This window comes from Dipodomys spectabilis, unplaced genomic scaffold (assembly GCF_019054845.1).
Source record: "Dipodomys spectabilis isolate Male_0828 unplaced genomic scaffold, ASM1905484v1 ptg000184l, whole genome shotgun sequence".
Taxonomy (NCBI): domain Eukaryota; kingdom Metazoa; phylum Chordata; class Mammalia; order Rodentia; family Heteromyidae; genus Dipodomys; species Dipodomys spectabilis.
The window spans coordinates 29,605-50,048 of NW_024870861.1; the positions used below are offsets into that span (position 1 = coordinate 29,605).

The 20,444-nt window shown below is 58.8% G+C and overlaps 1 protein-coding gene across 1 annotated transcript; it reads right to left on the bottom strand.

Annotated features, from left to right (window-relative positions):
• Nucleotides 1–2,775: 2,775 nt before the first annotated feature.
• LOC122121130 (basic proline-rich protein-like) lies at nt 2,776–19,970 on the bottom strand. The gene is made up of 3 exons (XM_042695293.1): nt 19,757–19,970; nt 18,199–19,705; nt 2,776–3,238 (listed from the first exon to the last, which is right to left on the bottom strand). The coding sequence occupies exons 1-3, from the start codon at nt 19,968–19,970 to the stop codon at nt 2,776–2,778; spliced, it is 2,184 nt and encodes a 727-aa protein (XP_042551227.1).
• Between the last annotated feature and the right edge of the window lie 474 nt (nt 19,971–20,444).

Here is a 20,444-nt window from a genome sequence, read left to right on the forward strand (position 1 = left end):
GGGACTTGATGTGGGACCCGCCTGGTGTGAGGCTGCCTAGTGTGGGGCCTGGTATGGGGCCTGGCATGAGTTCTGGCGTGGGGGCTGTCTGGCATGGGGGCTGCCTGGTGTGGGGCCTGCCTGGTGTGAGGCCTGGTATGGGGCCTGCCTGGTGTGGGGACTGCCTGGTGTGGGGGCTGCCTGGTGTGGGGCCTGGTATGGGGCCTGTCTAGTTTGGGGCCTGGCATGGGGCCTAGTGTGGGGCCTATTGTGGGACCTGGTGTGGAACCTGTCTGGTGTGGAGCCTGCCTGGTGTGGGGCCTGGTGTGGGGCCTGGTATGGGGCCTGTCTAGTTTGGGGCCTGGCATGGGGCCTAGTGTGGGGCCTATTGTGGGACCTGGTGTGGAACCTGTCTGGTGTGGAGCCTGCCTGGTGTGGGGCCTGGTGTGGGGCCTGGTATGGGACCTGGTGTGGAACCTGCCTGGTGTGGGGACTGCCTGGTGTGGGGGCTGCCTGGTGTGGGGCCTGGTATGGGGCCTGTCTAGTTTGGGGCCTGGCATGGGGCCTAGTGTGGGGCCTATTGTGGGACCTGGTGTGGAACCTGTCTGGTGTGGAGCCTGCCTGGTGTGGGGCCTGGTGTGGGGCCTGGTATGGGACCTGGTGTGGAACCTGCCTGGTGTGGGGACTGCCTGGTGTGGGGCGTGATGTGGGACCTGCCTGGTATGAGGCCTGGTGTGGGGCCTGCCTGGAGTGGGGCCTGGTGTGGGGCCTGGCATGGGGCCGGCCTAGCATGGGACCTGTCTGGTGTGGGGCCTACCTGGTATGGGGCTTGGCATGGGGCCTGGTGTGGGGCCTGCCTGGTGTGGGGCCTGGTAAAGGGACTGGTATGAGGCCTGGTGTGGGACCTGGCGTGGGGCCTGCCTGGTGTGAGGCCTGCCTGGTGTGGGGCCTGGCGTGGGGCCTGGTATGGGGTCTGCCTGGTGTGGGGCCTGCCTGAATTGGGGCCTGATATGGGGCTTGGCCTGGGGCCTAGTATGTGACCTGGTGTGGGGCATGGTGTGGGGCCTGCCTGGTGTGGGGCCTGGCTTGGGGCATGGTGTGGGACCTGCCTGGTGTGGGGCCTGCCTGGTGTGGGGCCTGCCTGGTGTGGGACTGCCTGGTATGGGTCCTGCCTGGTGTGGGGCCTGCCTGGTGTGAGGCCTGGCGTGGGGCCTGCCTGTTGTGGGGCCTGCTTGGTGTGGGGCCTGGCGTGGGGCCTGGCGTGAGGCCTAGTGTGTGACCTGGCGTGGGGCATGCTGTGGGGCCTGGTGTGGGGCCTCCCTGGTGTGGAGCCTGGCGTGGGGCATGGTGTGGGGCCTGCCTAGTATGAGGCCTGCCTGGTGTGGCCTGCCCAGTGTGGGGTATGGTGTGGGGCCTGTTGTGAGGCCTGCCTGGTGTGAGGCCTGGTGTGGGTCCTGCCTGCTGTGGGGCCTGGTGTGGGGCATGGTGTGGAACCTGCTTGGTCTGGGGTGTGCCTGGAGTGGGGCCTGGTGTGTGGCCTCTCTAGCGTGGGGCCTGGCTTCATCGAAGTCACCTCAGGAAGGACACAAATGATACACCGGGAGAGGCAGGCCGCACTGCTCCACCCTGTGCCCCACCAGCACCACCCCAGGCCCTGTCCGCACCTGGCCGGAGGCCGCTCGTCCTCGCTCAGCTCCACTCGTCCTCCGCAGGCGCCTCACGGTCGCTCAGCTCCGCTCGTCCTCCGCAGGCGCCTCAGGGTCCGCTCAGCTCCGCTCGTCCTCCGCAGGCGCCTCAGGGTCCGCTCAGCTCCGCTCGTCCTCCGCAGGCGCCTCAGGGTCCGCTCAGCTCCGCTCGTCCTCCGCAGGCGCCTCAGGGTCCGCTCAGCTCCGCTCGTCCTCCGCAGGCGCCTCAGGGTCGCTCAGCTCCGCTCGTCCTCCGCAGGCGCCTCAGGGTCGCTCAGCTCCGCTCGTCCTCCGCAGGCGCCTCAGGGTCGCTCAGCTCCGCTCGTCCTCCGCAGTCGCCTCACGGTCGCTCAGCTCCGCTCGTCCTCCGCAGGCGCCTCAGGGTCCGCTCAGCTCCGCTCGTCCTCCGCAGGCGCCTCAGGGTCCGCTCAGCTCCGCTCGTCCTCCGCAGGCGCCTCAGGGTCCGCTCAGCTCCGCTCGTCCTCCGCAGGCGCCTCAGGGTCCGCTCAGCTCCGCTGGTCCTCCGCAGGCGCCTCATGGTCCACTCCGCTCCGCTCATCCTCCGCAGTCGCCTCACGGTCCGCTCAGGCCCCGCGTCCCGCCTTCTCCACAGACAAGCTGACCGTGCAGAGCCCGCGTCCTCCAGGCGCTTCCTCCGGAGAAAAGCCGCCGGCGCCTGACAGGACCGGGTCGGAAGCCCAGCCCGCCACAAGACCACAGTGCGCCCGCCCAGCTCTGCAGGCCCGAACGCCAGCACGCGCGCTCAGAGGAAGGAGCTGAGGAGCCGCCCGCGGGTCTGCCGCCTCAGACAGAACCCGCCAAAACTGGTCCAGCCCTCCGGCCCGCCCCCGCACCGCTCACTTCCTCTCTCCTGCCCCGCCCCTCAAGCGCTCTGCCCCACAAGTCCCGCCCATACCTGCTCACTCCCAATCTAGTTCTGCCCTTCCCATGTTCTGTCCCCCGAAGCCCCGCCCCTGGACCACTCACTTCCTCTCTCTAGTAGTCCCGCCCCTCCCCCCCCTCCCGCACAAGCTCCGCCCTGCTCCCCACAGGCCCCGCCCTGCTCCTGCAGAGCGCCGCTGGCTCTGCCCCACTCCCCACAGGCCCCGCCCTAGCCTGGCAGAGCCCCACAGGCCCCGCCCTGCTCCTGCAAAGGGCAGCTGGCTCCGCCCCACTCCCCACAGGCCCCGCCCTGGTCCCCGCAGAGGCCCCGCCCACCCTGCGCCGAGAGGCGACCCAGCAGCAGGCAGCCGACCAATGGTGGCGGGCCAGCGCTGCAGGATGTGCTGGTGGTGGTCATGGGAGCCGGCAGCCGCGGGTCCGCGGCCAACCTCAGAGGAGGAGTGGCAGAGGGGGAGGAGGAGGGGCTAAAGCGAGCGCCCATGGGCGGGGCCAGCAGGGTGGGCTGCGGGGCGGGGCCGGGATTTCCCGCCAAGGTGGTGGTGCTTGTGAGGCTTGGAGGCGCAGGGTGTGGGGGGCTGGGCCGGGATTTCCCGCCAAGCCCCTCTCGGTGGCCGCTGTGCTTGTGAGGCTTGGAGGCGCAGGGTGTGGCACGCGGGCAGGGCCTGGATTTCCTGTGGGGCGGGGCCGGGGGAGGGGAGGGGCCTGAGGGGGCGGGGCTGTGGGGAGGGGCTTGCGGGGAGGGGCGGGGCTAGGAGTTCCCGGGCCCAGGCCAGTGCAGGGCAGTGGAGGGAAGTCAGAGGCGCCAGGGCCCACGGGCGGAGCGCTGGACGGGCCGGCACCACCTGGGTTCTAGACCCTACGGGAAAAAAGAAAAGAAAAGCACAAATAAGTCCCGAACCCGCATGATCCGACCCCATACTAGAACACAGCACACCTGTGGGGGGGGGAGGAGTCCGCGTCTGTGCAGGGGTGAGGGGAGGGGTACTGGGGTCAGGGGGAGGGCTCAGGTGGAGTATGGCTCAGATGGAGGAGGGATCAGGTGGAGGGAGGTCAGATGGAGGAGGGATCAGGTGGAGGGAGGTCAGGTGGAGGGAGGTCAGATGGAGGAGGGATCAGGTGGAGGGAGGTCAGGTGGAGGGAGGTCAGGTGGAGGAGGGATCAGGTGGAGGAGGGATCAGGTGAAGGGAGGTCAGGTGGAGGAGGGATCAGGTGAAGGAGGGATCAGGTGGAGGGAGGTCAGGTAGAGGAGGGATCAGGTGGAGGGAGGTCAGGTGGAGGAGGGATCAGGAGGAGGAGGGATCAGGAAGAGGAGGGATCAGATGGAGGAGGGCTCAGGTGGAGGAGTCAGATGGAAGAGGGATCAGGTGGAGGGAGGTCAGGTGGAGGAGGGATCAGGTGAAGGGAGGTCAGGTGGAGGAGGGATCAGGTGAAGGGAGGTCACGTGGAGGAGGGATCAGGTGGAGGAGGGATCAGGTGAAGGGAGGTCAGGTGGAGGAGGGATCAGGTGAAGGAGGGATCAGGTGGAGGGAGGTCAGGTGGAGGAGGGATCTGGTGGAAGGAGGTCAGGTGGAGGGAGGTCAGGTGGAGGAGGGATCAGGTGGAGGAGGGATCAGGTGAAGGGAGGTCAGGTGGAGGAGGGATCAGGTGAAGGAGGGATCAGGTGGAGGGAGGTCAGGTGGAGGAGGGATCAGGTGGAGGGAGGTCAGGTGGAGGAGGGATCAGGTGGAGGGAGGTCAGGTGGAGGAGGGATCAGGTGAAGGAGGGATCAGGTGGAGGGAGGTCAGGTGGAGGAGGGATCAGGTGGAGGGAGGTCAGGTGGAGGAGGGATCAGGTGGAGGGAGGTCAGGTGGAGGAGGGATCAGGTGAAGGGAGGTCAGGTGGAGGAGGGATCAGGTGAAGGAGGGATCAGGTGGAGGGAGGTCAGGTGGAGGAGGGATCAGGTGGAGGAGGGATCAGGAAGAGGAGGGATCAGATGGAGGAGGGCTCAGGTGGAGGAGTCAGATGGAAGAGGGATCAGGTGGAGGGAGGTCAGGTGGAGGAGGGATCAGGTGAAGGAGGGATCAGGTGAAGGAGGGATCAGGTGGAGAGAGGTCAGGTGGAGGAGGGATCAGGTGGAGGGAGGTCAGGTGGAGGAGGGATCAGGTGAAGGAGGGATCAGGTGGAGGGAGGTCAGGTGGAGGAGGGATCAGGTGAAGGAGGGATCAGGTGGAGGGAGGTCAGGTGGAGGAGGGCTCAGGTGGAGGAGGGATCAGGTAGAGGAGGGATCAGATGGAGGAGGGCTCAGGTGGAGGAGTCAGATGGAGGAGGAGTCAGATGGAGGAGGGTTCAGGTGGAGGGGGTCAGGTGGAGGGAGGTTAGGTGGAGGAGAGATCAGGTGGAGGAGGGCTCAGGTGGAGGGGTCAGGAGGAGGGGTCAGGAGATAGGGGTCAGGTGGACAGGGGATGGTAGAAGGGGGCAGGATCCCCTCCTCTGAGCCCAGGGGCATTTAGGGACAGGGATGAGTGGCCATGGGGTGGTCAGAACTTGAAGACAAGGGACCGGGCAGGGGCTGAGATCAAAGGCGGCAGCAGAGATGTCTCCTAGACTTAGGGGACAGGGTCTCCTGGGGTTCAGGTCTCCTAGACCTGAGGGTCAAGGTCTCCTGGGGTCAGGGTCTCCTAGAGGACAGGGTCTCCTGGGGGACAGAGTCTCCTAGGCCTGGGGTCAGGGTCTCCTGGAGGTCAAGGTCTTTCTGGGGTTTCATTAATATTCCTGGGTCATCTTCAGTGGCCTGAGGTCTGGAGTCAGTGTCTGCCCAAAGAGCAGCAGAGGCTGAGAGTGGGTACAGCAGGTGGCTGGCATGTGGCATGTGCTGGGGACCCAACCCTGTGCCTCAGGCTGCCCAGGATTCCTCCCAGGTGACAGCTGCTGGGTATGTGGGGGGGAGGTGCTAAGTGTCCCCATGGAGGGTCTGACCGCTGAGTATCCCCACAGTGAGCCTCCATGCTGAGTGTCCCTGTGGTGGCTGAATGTCACCATGGCGGGCCTGAGTGCTGAGTGTCCCCACAGTGAGCCTGAGTGCTGAGTGTCCCCACAGTGAGCCTGAGTGCTGAGTGTCCCTGTGGTGGCTGAGTGTCCCCACGGCAGGCCTGAGTGCTGAGGCACCCTTACTACACCCAAACACCAACGTCTTTCGTAATGCATACCCTACATGTACCCTTAATATATACCACAACACATACCTAAACCATAACACATACCCTAACTGTAACACAAACCCTGCCACATACTATAAATTTTACCTTACCCTAATACATACCATAACATACACTCTAAACACTAACATGTATCATAGCAGTAACTGTTTTTTGTTTGTTTTTTTTTTGTCGGTCATGGAGCTTGAACTCTGGGCCTGGGCGCTGTCCCTGCGCTCTTCAGCTCAAGGCGAGCGCTCTACCACTTGAGCTACAGTGCCACTTCCGGTTTTCTGGTGGTTTATTGGAGATAGGAGTCTCACGGACTCTCCTGCCCGGGCTGGCTTTGAACCGCGATCCTCAGATCTCAGCCTCCTGAGTAGCTAGGATTACAGGCGTGAGCCACCAGCGCCCGGCTTAGCAGCAGTAACTGTTATGTGAACTTTGAACCATACAGTTACTCTTACATATACCCTAGCATGTACCCCAAACACTCTAATGTATACCCTAACCGAAGATAAAAATTAAAAGATACACTAACATTTACCCTAGACATAACATGTACCCTAACCCTTATCATATACTGTAGACCTTACATATACCCTAACAAGTACCCTAAACTTATGCCAACACACATCCTAACATGTTGCCTAACCGAAATCATAACCATAACCCTGAGACATGCCCAAACATGTTCCCTAAATCTAACACATTAATGTGTCTCCTAACAAGTACTCTATCATGTACTATAAGTCATACATGTACCAGAATACTTACCCTAACATGTGCCAAACATACCATGTATCCTAGTATGTACTCAAAACACTTATTCATATCCTAACAAGTACTCTAGCACATACTCAAAACCATACAGGAACCCTTACATGCACCATAACATGTACCCCAGAGTAAACTAATATACACCCTAATATGTGTCCTAGCTTTAACATGTATCTTAACCGTAACAGATTTCCCAATAGTATTTTCACTCTAACACACTAAACATGCTTTAGACACTAACACATATGGTAACAAGAACCCTAACATATACTCTATAACTCATACAGGTAACCCTTACATGTACCCTGAATGTACCCTAACATACTCTAACCAAAACCTTAATCCTGACCTTAACATATACCCTAACATGTACCCTAGCCACTAACACATGCTCTAACAAGCATCCTAACCCATACTCTAATAAATACATGTGCCCATACATGTACTCTAACATGTACCTCCAACATACCCTAACATGTTCCTTAACCCTAAGATATACCCTAATATGCACCCTAATATGCCCTAACAAATATTTTAATCTACACAGGTACCCCAATGGGTACTGCCAATGTACCATAGCACATATCCTAACATGTGCCCTAACCCTAACAGTAACCATAACCCTACCCCAATTGAGTACCCTAACACTAACACATTCTGTAACATACCCTAATGTGTGCTTTAACCCTAACCCAGACCATAACACCAACAAATCCCTTATCAATTATCCTAACTCTAACATATATCCTAACATGTACCCCAACACATACCCTGACACATATCCTAACACATACCCCAATACATAACAGATATATTAACAAAATGTACTGTAAACCATAGTTACCCTTACATGTACCCTAACTCATACCTTAACACAAAAACTAACCCAAACCTTAATACCCTTACACATGCCCTAAGGCAAACACCAACATGTATACTAACATGTACCTTAACCACTAATACATACAATAACAAGTACTCTTACACATACAGATACCCTCACATGCACCCTAATATGTACCCAAATGAACCTTAACACTAACTGAAACTCCAACCCTAAGTAATACCCTAATACATGCCCTAACCGTAACGCATACCCTACCCATGTACCCTAATCCTAACACATCATCTAAACCCATATCCTAATTAGTTCCCTAGAACATACTCAAAACCATGCAGGTACCCTTACAAGCACTCTAACCCCAAATGTAATCTAACATATTCCCTAACACATGTGTTAACTTTAACAAAACCATAAACCTTATACCCTGAAACATGTCCTAAACCTAACACATACCCCATCACATATCCTAACATGAACCATTAACATTAGTACATATCTTGATATGTAGCCTAACTATGAACACATACTCTAAATAATACATGTGCCTAACATGTACTCCAAATGTATGGCATAACAGTAGCCTATAACTTGCCGTGATCCTAACATGTATCCTGACATGTTCTCTAACATATATACATATCTTATCTCTGTAACCTAACCATAACCTATACCTTGACATGTACCATAACTAACACATATCTTATCATGTACCTTAAAATGTGCTCTAACCTCAAAATATTATTTCAACATTAACATGTATCCTAACAAGCACCCTAACAGTACTCAAAACCACCCTTACATGCACCCTAATGTGTACCCCAAATGCACCCTAACAAATACTCTAACATGCCTTAGCCCTAACAGGTACCTTAACCCTGTCATTTCCTACGCTAACATGTACTCTAAATCATAGCAATACCATTACATGCCCTGTAACATGTACCCCAAACCTACCCCAATGCATGCCCTAACATGTATGCCAAAACCTAACACCCTAACATGCACCTTAAACCCAAACACTATCTGAACGTGTTCCCTAACATGTACCCCACCATACATCCTAACTCTGACCCATACTCACATCCTAGCATGTGCCCTAACCCAACTCATACCCTAATATGTACCCCAAGCTACTCACCAATCTTATGTCTCATTCTAAGCCATCTACTAACCCCAATCCATACATAACTGCACACCTAACACTTTCTGCAATCCTACCCTAACAAGTTCCCTAATCCTTACCTGTTCCATAATCAACCTTGAAGACTACTCCATATCCATACCATATCCATAACCCTAACCCATCCCACAGAGTTCTTCCTCACACATTCCCTAACCCTAAACCTTTCCTGGACCCTTACTCTAACATTTCCTCAAGTGCATCCCCAACATCACCCTTTGTCTACCATATTCCCTACACCCTTTCCTAACCTTAAGCCTGATCTATTCCATAATCCAAATGCTAGCCCTAACCTCACCAGATCGATAACTTTAACCTATAATCCTAACACTGACAATGACCCTGACTCTGACCCTAACCCACAACCCTAACCCATACCCTAGCACATGCTCCAACATGTACCCTATCAGTTATCCTAACACATACCTTTACTCTAAAACCCTAAACTGTAACACATACCCTAATAAGTACCATAACAAATATAGTAAACAGTGTCACATTCTATAAGTACCCTAACAAGTACTGTAAACCATACAGGTACATTTACATACACCCTATGATCTACCTCAAATTCACCTTAACACATACCCTAACACTTGCCCTTAACCCAAACTATAACCCTAATATACACTATAGCATATACCTTAACCCTAAAAATACCCGAACTCTAACACAAACCCTGACATATACCATAAACTTCATCTTAACTCAAACACATGCCATAACATATACTCTAAACACTAAAATGTGTGGTAACAACTACTCTTACATGCACTCTAATACATGCAGGTACTCTTATAGGTAAACTACCATGTACCCCAAACATACCGTAATACATACCTTAACCCTAAGCCAAACCCTAACAAATACTCTAACATGTACCCTACTGGTTAACACAGACCCTAACCATTATTATGTACTCTAAAGCTTACATATACCTTAACAAGTATCCTAAACTTATCCCAACATACTTCCTAACATGTTCCCTAACCCAAACCATAACTGTAACCTTAACACATACCCAAATACGTACTCTAGCACACACTCTAAACATTTACATGTATCCTAACAAGTACTCTAACATGTACTTCAAGTCATACATGTACCCAAACGTGACAAAACATACCCTGTTTGCTAACATGTACTCTAAACACTAACTCATACCCTAAGAAGGACCCTAACACTTATTCAAAACCATGCAAATACCCTTAAATACACTCAAACTTGTACCCGAAAGTAACCCAATGTACACCCTAATATGTGCCCTGACTTTAACATGTCTTTTAACCTTAACAGATTTCCCAATAGTACTCTAACACATTAAACATACTCTAGACACACATACTCTAACAAATACCCTAACACATACTCTATAAAGCATACAGGTAACCTTACACGTACCCTGAATGTACCTAACATACTCTAACTCTGACCTTTACATATACCCCAAATACCTTGACACGTACTCTAAAAAATAAATGTACCCTAACACGTGACTCAAACATATCCTAACATGTACCTTAACCCTAACATGTACCCTAACATGCACCTTAACATCCCCTAACAAGTACTGTAAACCACACAAGTATCCTTACATGCACCCTAACATGTACCCTCAATGTTCCCTAACATATAGCCTAACATGTGCTATAGTCTTAACATGAACCTTCACCCTAACGAATCCCCTGTGAAGTATGCTAACTCTAACACATACCATAATATGTGCCCTAACACACACTCTAACATGCACCGTAACCCTAACAAATCCCCTATCAAGTACCCTAACTCTAACACATACCCTAACATGGACTCAAACACATACCCTAATATGTGCCATTACTTTAACATGTATGTTAAACCTAACAGATTCCCAATATACTGTAATACACTAAGCATGCTCTGGACACGAACCCATATGGTAACAAGTACCCATTCGCATACTCTATAAACTGTACATGTACCCTGAATGTACCCTAACAAACTATAACTTAACATGTACCCTAAACGTAGCACATCCCCTAATAAATACTCTAAATTCTAATACATTGTCTAAACCATACAGGTAACCTTATGTGTATCCCAAATGTGTAACCTGACACAGGCCCTAGTCCTGACACATACATGTATCCTAAAATGTTCCCTAACATAACCCATCACACACCCTAACTCTGGCCCATACTCACACCCTAACATGTACCCTGACTGACATCCATACGCCAGCATGTACCCTAACTCTAACACCCTATGTACCTCAACCCTAAAATTTGTGGTAAACATTAACATGTACCCTAACAAGTACCCTAACGTGTACTCTAAGTGAGCCTTACATGCACCCTAACATGTACCCAAAATGCTCCTGTGCTCTGCTCTTCCACAAGCCCTGCCCCTGGGCTGTGCACTTCCCTGCTCTAGGCAGAAGGTGCTCTAGGCAGGCGCACCGTCCATGGAGGACATTGGGTGCAATGAGGGCTGCTTCCCACCAGAGGGCGCTCTAGATATGCATACTGTCCTCCTCACCACCAGGGGGTGCACTGACCACTGTTTCCCACCAGAGGGCGCTCTAGGTATGTGCACTGTCCTCCTCACCACCAGGGGGTGCAGTGACCACTGCTTCCCACCAGAGGGCGCTCTGGGTGTGTGCACCATCCTTCTCAGGACCAGAGGGTGCAGTGAACACTGATTCCCACCAGAGGGCGCTCTAGGTGTGTGCACTGTCCTTCTCAGGACTAGGGTGCAGTGAACACTGATTCCCACCAGAGGGCGCTCTAGGTGTGTGCACTGTTCTCAGGACCAGAGGGTGCAGTGAACACTGATTCCCACCAGAGGGCGCTCTAGGTGTGTGCACCATCCTTCTCAGGACCAGAGGGTGCAGTGAACACTGATTCCCACCAGAGGGTGCTCTAGGTGTGTGCACCATCCTCCTCTTCTCAGGTCCAGGGTGTGCAATGACCACTGATTCTCACCACATGGTGCTCTAGGTGTGCACACCATCCTCCTAGGACCCCAGGGCCTCCCACTAGCCCCCCCCCGGACTCCTCACTTCTGCTCCCTTGCCACACCCCTCCTGTGCTCTGCTCTTCCACAAGCCCCGCCCTTGTACCACTGACTTCCAAGCTCTCACCCCTCCCTTCTCGTGCTCTGCCCCTCCACAAGCCCCCATTGATCTGCTCTCTTTTGCACACTTGCCCCATCCCTCTCAAGCTTTGACCCTCCACAAGCTCTGCCTCACTTCCAAGCTCTCGCCCCTCCCTTCTAGTGCTCTGCCAGTCCACAAGCACCGCCCCTGGACCACTCACTTCTGGGATCTTGCCCACGTCTCTCGTGCTCTGCTCCGCCCACAAAACCTGAGGGTGCAGCAAGCACTGATTCTTGCCAGAGGGCGCTCTAGGTGTGCACACTGTGCTCTTCTTCTCCAGGCCAGGGGTGCAGTGATCACTGATTCCCAACGGATGGTGCTCTAGGTGTGTGTACTGTCCTCCTCAGGACCCCAGGTCCTCCCACAAGCCCCACCCCTGCACTGCTCACTTCTTGCTCTGCTCCACCCACAAAACCAGAGGATGCAGTGAGCACTGATTCCCACAAGAGGGTGCTCTAGGCTTGCATACTGTCCTCTCCTCAGCACCTAGGGTGCAGTGATAGCTGATTCCCACCGGAGGGCACGCTAGACAGGTGAGCACCTTGCTCCTCAGGACCAGGGGTGCAATGAGGGCTGTTTCCCACCAGAGGGTGCTCTAGGCATGCTCACTGTCCTTTCCTCAAGACCAAGGGGTGCAGTGACCACTCATCCCCACCAGATGGTGCTCTAGCTGTGTACACGATCCTCCTCGTCTCAGGACCAGAGGGGTGCAGTGACCACTCATCCCCACCAGATGGTGCTCTAGGTGTGTTCACTGTCCTCTTCATCTCAGGTCCAGGGGGTGCAGTGACCACTGATTGACACCAGATGGTGCTCTAGCTGTGTACATGATCCTCCTCTTCTCAGGTCCAGGGGATGCAGTGACCAATGTTTACCACCAGATGGTGCTCTAGGCCTGCACATGAGCCTCCTCATCTCAGGACCAGAGAGGTGCAGTGACCACTGCTTCCCACCAGATGGTGATCTAGGTATGCACACTGTCCTCAGGACCCTTGGCCTCCCACAAGCCGGCCCCTGGACCGCTCACTTCCTGCTCCTGCCCCACCCCTGCAGTGCTCCACTCCTCCTAGCCTGTAGCTGCAGCTACTTCTGCCCAGGACACTGTAAAACTTGAAGCCCTGATGAAGTGTCCCAAAGCCTCAGTGCCAAAGACAGACTAGCCTCTGTTTGGTCCTGCTTCAAACTTTAGTGTCCCAAACCCCAGAGCAGTCTCATCCCAATGTTACGGGGAAAAGAGTCCACCACTCAGACAGCCTCATGTAAAAAGATGACTTTATTGGAGAAATGGATAGCTGACCACCCAGGGATGCAACACAGACTCAGAAGCTGAAACTGTGATCCCGAACAACCCACAAGCTATAGTTTTTAAAGGCAACATCCATGTGGTCCAGCCTGGGCACGTGCAGGTAGCCAACGGGATTGTATGTACAGACATAAGGGTTGCATGTTTATGTCCGTGGCCATGGGTTACAGTCTGTCTCCTAGGAACTGTTTGAACTAACCTATCATTCTGGCTTCAGTTGGCATGCAAATTTGGGGTCCCCACATAAAGCAGGCAGATATTCTTACTCTTGGGGTTTGTATATTCCAGAAACATAATGCCATATGCCCCTGTATCCTTGAAGCTGGGGGTTGTTACAAAGACAGCTACAGGAGCTTTATTACAGAGATAGCTGCAGGAGGATACACAATGTGCACTCCGAGGCATCGACTCCCTTGGAGCAGGAAGCAATCGATCACGGGGTGGGATGCACAATGTCCCACGGCAGGCACCGTTCTAATTGGCAGAATATGACATAGGGCGGAATTCCGTGTGAAATATGTTTTAAGGTCTCCCTTCATGGCCTCTCTTTGTTTTTAGTAAAGGGTCAACTTCTCTGCTTAGTTTTCCTCACACAGTCTGGGACCTTAACAGTCTAGGAGACCCTTCCCCCTACACCAGCTCTCACTGAATTCTCACAGTGTCAGCTCAGGCCAGCAGTCAGGGCCAGCAGTGATCTGCTGGGTGCCAGGAAGGAGATGGGGCCCCAGAGGAGTCACGAGGTCAATAGGGAAGTAGAGGCTGCCAGGAGAGGCAGGAACATTGTAATGAGTTGTGTTCCCAAAGTTCATATATGGACGCTCTCATCACCCGGTACCTGTGAATGTGACCTTACATGGAAATGGGCTCTGGGAAGATCAACTCCAGTTCCTGTTGTTACTGTGCCCCTAAAAGGGGGAAATTGGGTCCCAGAAATGCACCCAGGGATGATCCTCTGTAGAGACATCACCCTGCTCTCACAGGTTTAGAAGCTGAGAGGAGACCTAGAACTCACCGTGCCTTGTACCTCCTGAGGGAATGTGGCCCAGAAGACACTGATTCCATGCTGCTGGACTTCAGAGCTGTGAACACAGATCTCTAAACCACCCAGTCTGCAGTGGTGAGTCAGAGCCACACTAGAGAAATAACACACAAGTGTTCCACTCTTTCCACACGCTCTCCAGACCACGGTGCCTCCCCCAAGTTCACCCAAAAAGCTTTATGGAAGGCAGGGCCCTTCACAGGACATAGCCATGGCCAGGTGGTCACTTGAGTCTGTCGGATCCCTGACCTCAGCTCTCCACCTCCTGGGACCAGTGGGGAAATTAGGACACGAAACAGAGGTATGATATTCTGAAGCTGGTGAGCCTCTATGCTGCTGATGCTGGATCGCAGGATCCCAGCGCTTGGGTCACCTGTGCTTGGAACAGCCAAGACGTCCCTTGTGAACTCAGTGGGGAAAGTGACTCAGGAAGGTTCGTGAGGAGGCTGTTCCAGCTGGTCATGGCGTTTCGCCCGTGTCCACTGAGCCCAGGCTGGCCTTTTACAGGGGAGAGGGTAGAACAGGCTGTGTATCCACACGCTGCTTCTCAGAGAGGCCTGGGGCAAACCCACAAGGGTGAAAAGAGAAGAAAGAGGCCGGGTGTCAGGATGCTAAGGTTAGAGACCCTCCCCACGGGGCTGAGGATTGACCAGGGGCCTCCTGAGCCATCAACATGAGGGCCTCTGACCAGTGTGGAGTGACCCTTCTCAGGAGGGTCTGGTCTGTGCGCAGCAACAGTCAGCAACAGGGGCTTTCATCCACCTTTCTCAATGTGGACATGCAGCAGTTGGCCAACTCAGCGTTCTAGAACTTTCAGGACAGCTTGCTGCTTGCCCAGAATGGGAGAGAGACAAATGCCCCGAAGTGCTCAGTCCTCTGACTGTGGCCAGCTTCCTCACAAGCAGCCCTCTGCAGGGTGTCTGGGCTCTGCTGGGCACAGACCTGGAATGAGCTGGGGTTCTGCGTGTTTCTGGGGACAGAGGGGGACGGCACCCCACAGCTGCCTAAAGCACCACAGTCACTGCTGCCTCCCTCTGTCTCTGGAGGAGCAGCCTGGCGGGAGAAAGGGATCCAGCCCTCCTGGGGCAAGCAGACAGAGAAATGTCCACCCTGATGCCTGCCTCAACATGTCCTCGGCTCAGGAACCCCGGAAGCCAGGCCCAGTGCCAACCTCCTCATGCAGGCCTGAGAACTGTCGGGGTGCACTGACCACAGCTGAGCAGTGTGACGTCCTCCCAGGTTCCTGAGGACCGTCAGGTGCACTGACCACAGGTGAGCAGTGTGACGTCCTCCCAGGCCCCTGAGGACTGTCGGGTGCACTGACCACAGGTGAGCAGTGTGACGTCCTCCCAGGTTCCTGAGGACTGTCAGGTGCACTGACCACAGGTGAGCAGTGTGACGTCCCCGCCCCAGCCCCAGCCCCAGCCCCGCCCCAGCCAGTCCAGCCCCAGCCCCAGCCCCGCCCCAGCCCCAGCCCAGCCCGTCCAGCCCCGCCCCAGCCCCAGCCCAGCCCCTTCAGCCCCAGCCCCAGCCCCAGCCCCGCCCCAGCCCCAGCCCCGCCCCAGCCCCAGCCCCAGCCCAGCCCGTCCAGCCCCAGCCCCAGCCCCAGCCCAGCCCCGCCCCAGCCCCGCCCCAGCCCAGCCCCAGCCCCAACCCAGCCCCAGCCCCAGCCCAGCCCCAGCCCCAACCCAGCCCCAGCCCCAGCCCAGCCCCAGCCCCAGCCCCAGCCCAGCCCCAGCCCCAGCCCAGCCCCAGCCCCAGCCCCAGCCCCAGCCCAGCCCCAGCCCAGCCCCAGCCCCAGCCCCAGCCCAGCCGGTCCAGCCCCAGCCCCAGCCCCAGCCCAGCCCCAGCCCCAGCCCCAGCCCCAGCCCAGCCCCAGCCCCAGCCCCAGCCCCAGCCCCAGCCCCAGCCCAGCCCCAGCCCAGCCCCAGCCCAGCCCCAGCCCCAGCCCCAGCCCAGCCGGTCCAGCCCCAGCCCCAGCCCCAGCCCCAGCCCCAGCCCAGCCCCAGCCCCGCCCCAGCCCCAGCCCCAGCCCCAGCCCCAGCCCCAGCCCCAGCCCAGCCCGTCCAGCCCCGCCCCAGCCCCAGCCCAGCCCCTTCCCAGCCCGTCCAGCCCCAGCCCCAGCCCCAGCCCCGCCCCAGCCCCAGCCCCGCCCCAGCCCCAGCCCCAGCCCCAGCCCAGCCCGTCCAGCCCCAGCCCCAGCCCCAGCCCAGCCCGTCCAGCCCCAGCCCAGCCCCTTCCCAGCCCGTCCAGCCCCAGCCCCAGCCCCAGCCCAGCCCCAGCCCCAGCCCCAGCCCCAGCCCAGCCCCAGCCCAGCCCCAGCCCCAGCCCCAGCCCAGCCGGTCCAGCCCCAGCCCCAGCCCCAGCCCAGCCCCAGCCCCAGCCCCAGCCCCAGCCCAGCCCCAGCCCCAGCCCCAGCCCCAGCCCCAGCCCCGCCCCAGCCCCAGCCCCAGCCCCAGCCCCCAGCCCCGCCCCAGCCCCAGCCCAGCCCCAGCCCCAGCCCCAGCCCCAGCCCCCAGCCCCGCCCCGCCCCAGGCCCCAGCCCCGCCCCGCTCCGCCCCACCCCGGCCCCCGACGGCGGCCCCGCTTCCTGCCGGAGGGTGGCCTGGGGCGGGGCCTCGTGGTCACAGGCACGCGGTGGATGGAGAGTATGGGGCGCAGCCTGGGACTGCAGGGGCTGCTCTGTCTCCGCCCCCAGCTCTGTCTCCGCCCCCAGCTCTGTCTCCGCCCCCCAGCTCTGTCTCCGCCCCCAGCTCTGTCTCCGCCCCCCAGCTCTGTCTCCGCCCCCCAGCTCTGTCTCCGCCCCCCAGCTCTGTCTCCGCCCCCAAGCTCTGTCTCCGCCTCCCAGCTCTGTCTCCGCCCCCAGCTCTGTCTCCGCCCCCCAAGCTCTGTCTCCGCCCTCCCAGCTCTGTCTCCACCCCCAGCTCTGTCTCCGCCCCCAGCTCTGTCTCCGCCCCCAGCTCTGTCTCCGCCCCCCAGCTCTGTCTCCGCCTCCCAGCTCTGTCTCCGCCCCCAGCTCTGTCTCCGCCCCCCAGCTGTCTCTGCCCCCAGCTCTGTCTCCGCCCCCCAGCTCTGTCTCCGCCCCCCAGCTCTGTCTCCGCCTCCCAGCTCTGTCTCCGCCCCCAGCTCTATCTCTGCCTCCCAGCTCTGTCTCCGCCCCCCAGCTCTGTCTCCGCCCCCCAGCTCTGTCTCCGCCTCCCAGCTCTGTCTCCGCCCCCCAGCTCTGTCTCCGCCCCCAGCTCTGTCTCCGCCCCCCAGCTCTGTCTCCGCCCCCCAGCTCTGTCTCCGCCCCCCAGCTCTGTCTCCGCCTCCCAGCGCTGTCTCCGCCCCCCAAGCTCTGTCTCCGCCCCTCCAGCTCTGTCTCCGCCCCCCAAGCTCTGTCTCCGCCCCCAGCTCTGTCTCCGCCCCCAAGCTCTGTCTCCGCCCCCAGCTCTGTCTCCGCCCCCAGCTCTGTCTCCGCCCCAAGCTCTGTCTCTGCCCCCCCAGCTCTGTCTCCACCCCCAGCTCTGTCTCCGCCTCCCAGCTCTGTCTCCGCCTCCCAGCTCTGTCTCCGCCCCCAAGCTCTGTCTCCGCCCCCCAAGCTCTGTCTCTGCCCCCCCAGCTCTGTCTCCACCCCCAGCTCTGTCTCCACCTCCCAGCTCTGTCTCCGCCTCCCAGCTCTGTCTCCGCCCTCCCAGCTCTGTCTCCGCCCCCAGCTGTCTCCGCCCCCAGCTCTGTCTCCGCCCCCAGCTCTGTCTCCACCCCCCCAGCTCTGTCTCCGCCCCCAGCTCTGTCTCCGCCCCCAGCTCTGTCTCCGCCCCCCAGCTCTGTCTCCACCCCCCCAGCTCTGTCTCCGCCCTCCCAGCTCTGTCTCCGCCCCCCAGCTCTGTCTCCGCCCCCAGCTCTGTCTCCGCCCCCCAGCTCTGTCTCCGCCCCCCAGCTCTGTCTCCGCCCCCCAGCTCTGTCTCCGCCCCCAAGCTCTGTCTCCGCCTCCCAGCTCTGTCTCCGCCCCCAGCTCTGTCTCCGCCCCCAGCTCTGTCTCCACCCCCCCAGCTCTGTCTCCGCCCCCAGCTCTGTCTCCGCCCCCCAGCTCTGTCTCCGCCCCCAGCTCTGTCTCCGCCCCCCCAGCTCTGTCTCTGCCCCCAGGTCCGTCTTCAACTCCAAGCCGGGTGCCCGCCCCCCGGGCCGGGTCTGCACCGCCCGCTCCGCATCCTGGCAGGCATGTCTCGCGTGCAGGGTCGGCATCCCCGCGCCCATGCCCCGCAGGTCAGTGCGCGCCGGTCCGGGAGGCCGGGGGGTTGGAGCGAGGCGCGGGGGGACCGGTCCTGGCCCAGGTGCAGCCGAGCGCGGTTGCCCGCAGGAGGAGGAGCGGCTCGGCTCTTCCAGACCCGGTCGCCCCGCCCCGGACACCGGCTCCAGAAGCGGCCGACCGGCTCCGGGGGAGGCTCGGGCCACGGCGGGAAGTGAACCCGAGTGGGGCGGTGGCTCGGGAGAGCGGAGCCACCGCGGGGCCGGGGCGGGTCCCGGGGTAAGCGGTCCCGGGGTGGGGGGTCCCGGGGTGAGCGGTCCCGGAGTGAGGGGTCCCGGGGTGAGGGGTCCCGGGGTGGAGGGGGTCCCGGGGTGAGGGGTGAGGGTTCCCGGGGTGAGGGGTCCCGGGGTGGAGAGGTCCTGGGATGAGGGGTCCCGGGGTGAGGGGTCCCGGGGTGGGGGGGGTGAGGGGTCCCGGGGGTGAGGGGGGTGAGGGGTCCCAGAGTGAGGGGTCCCGGGGAGAGGAGGTGAGGGGTCCCGGGGTGAGGGGGTGAGGGGTCCCGGGTGGAGGGGTCCCGGGGAGAGGGGGGGTGAGGGGTCCCGGGGAGAGGGGGTGAGGGGTCCCGGAGTGAGGGGTCCCGGGGTGAGGGGTCCCGGGGTGTTGGGGTCCCGGGGTGAGGGGTCCCGGGGTGGAGAGGTCCTGAGGAGAGGGGGTGAGGGGTCCCAGGGTAAGGGGTTCCGGGGTGAGGGGTCCCGGAGTGAGGGGTCCCGGAGTGAGGGGTCCCGGGGTGAGGGGTCCCGGGGTGTTGGGGTCCCGGGGTGAGGGGTCCCGGGGTGGAGAGGTCCTGAGGAGAGGGGGTGAGGGGTCCCAGGGTGAGGGGTCCCGGGGTGAGGGGTCCCGGAGTGAGGGGTCCCGGGGTGAGGGGTCCCGGAGTGAGGGGTCCCGGGGTGAGGGGGTGAGGGGGTCCCGGGGTGAGGGGTCCCGAGGTGAGGGGGTGAGGGGTCCCGGGGTGGAGAGGTCCTGAGGAGAGGGGGTGAGGGGTCCCGGGGTGAGGGGTCCCGGGGTGAGGGGGTGAGGGTCCCGGGGTGAGGGTCCCGGGGTGAGGGGGTGAGGGTCCCAGGGTGAGGGTCCCGGGGTGAGGGTCCCGGGGTGAGGGTCCCGGGGTGAGGGGGGTGAGGGGTCCCGGGGTGAGGGTCCCGGGGTGAGGGTCCCGGGGTGAGGGTCCCGGGGTGAGGGATCCCCGGGTGGGGGGGGGTCCCGGGATGGAGGGGTCCCGGGGTGAGGGGTCTCGAGGTGGGGGTCCCGGGGTGAGGGGTCCCGGGGTGGAGGGGTCCCGGGCCCGGGGGTCCCGGGTGGCGGGTCCCGGCCGCGTCCCCGCGCAGCGCTTGGTGACGGGCAGGTCTTGGCGCAGAGCCCGGAGCTGCTGCTCGCCCCGGCGGGCGGGGCCCGGCTGGCCTCACCGGTCCGAAGCCCGTTCGCAGTCGTTGGCACCACCGGGGGACGCACCCGCACCCGAGGACCCTTGCTCCGTAGAAAAGTCCACGAAGCCTTCCAGAAGCCCACTCGCAGCCCAAGCTCGGCGCCTGCATTTGTCAGGTTTTAAACGGTAAACGTCCCAGCTTGGTGAGCAGCAGTTGCAGCGCCAAAGCACCACCCGGTCTGCAGGCGCAGAGGCGCGGGGCGGCTGGAGAAGGGGTCGCTTCCTCCGCCAGGAGCCCATGGAAGCGGGGACGCGGAAACGGTAGGTGCCTCCTCTGCTCCCCTTTGCATTGCCATCACCAGGGGGTGCAGGGGGCCGGGGAAAGAGTGCATTTCTTTTTCACAGTAGGTAACAATCTTTGTGCTTTGGCACTGCGTTGTTTTGTGTTACAGACTTTACAGACTTTATTGTTCAGTATTTTCATAAACGCTTGTTTAAAACTTAGGACATCCATGGAAGTTTCTTGCATTTGATGAAGTTGTATTCACACACATTCCTATTTAATAAAATGTACTCTGCCTGCATACAATATTTTAAATATAATTTAACAGAAATTTGAGAACTTAACCTTAAAATCATACTCATCTATCTATCAGTTCTCACAAACAATATCAGTTCCTGGCATATTTTTAAAATTTCATCATTAAGTAGCTGTACAAAGAGGTTACAATTCCATAAGTCAGGTTTCGAGTAAACTGCATATTGACAGATATC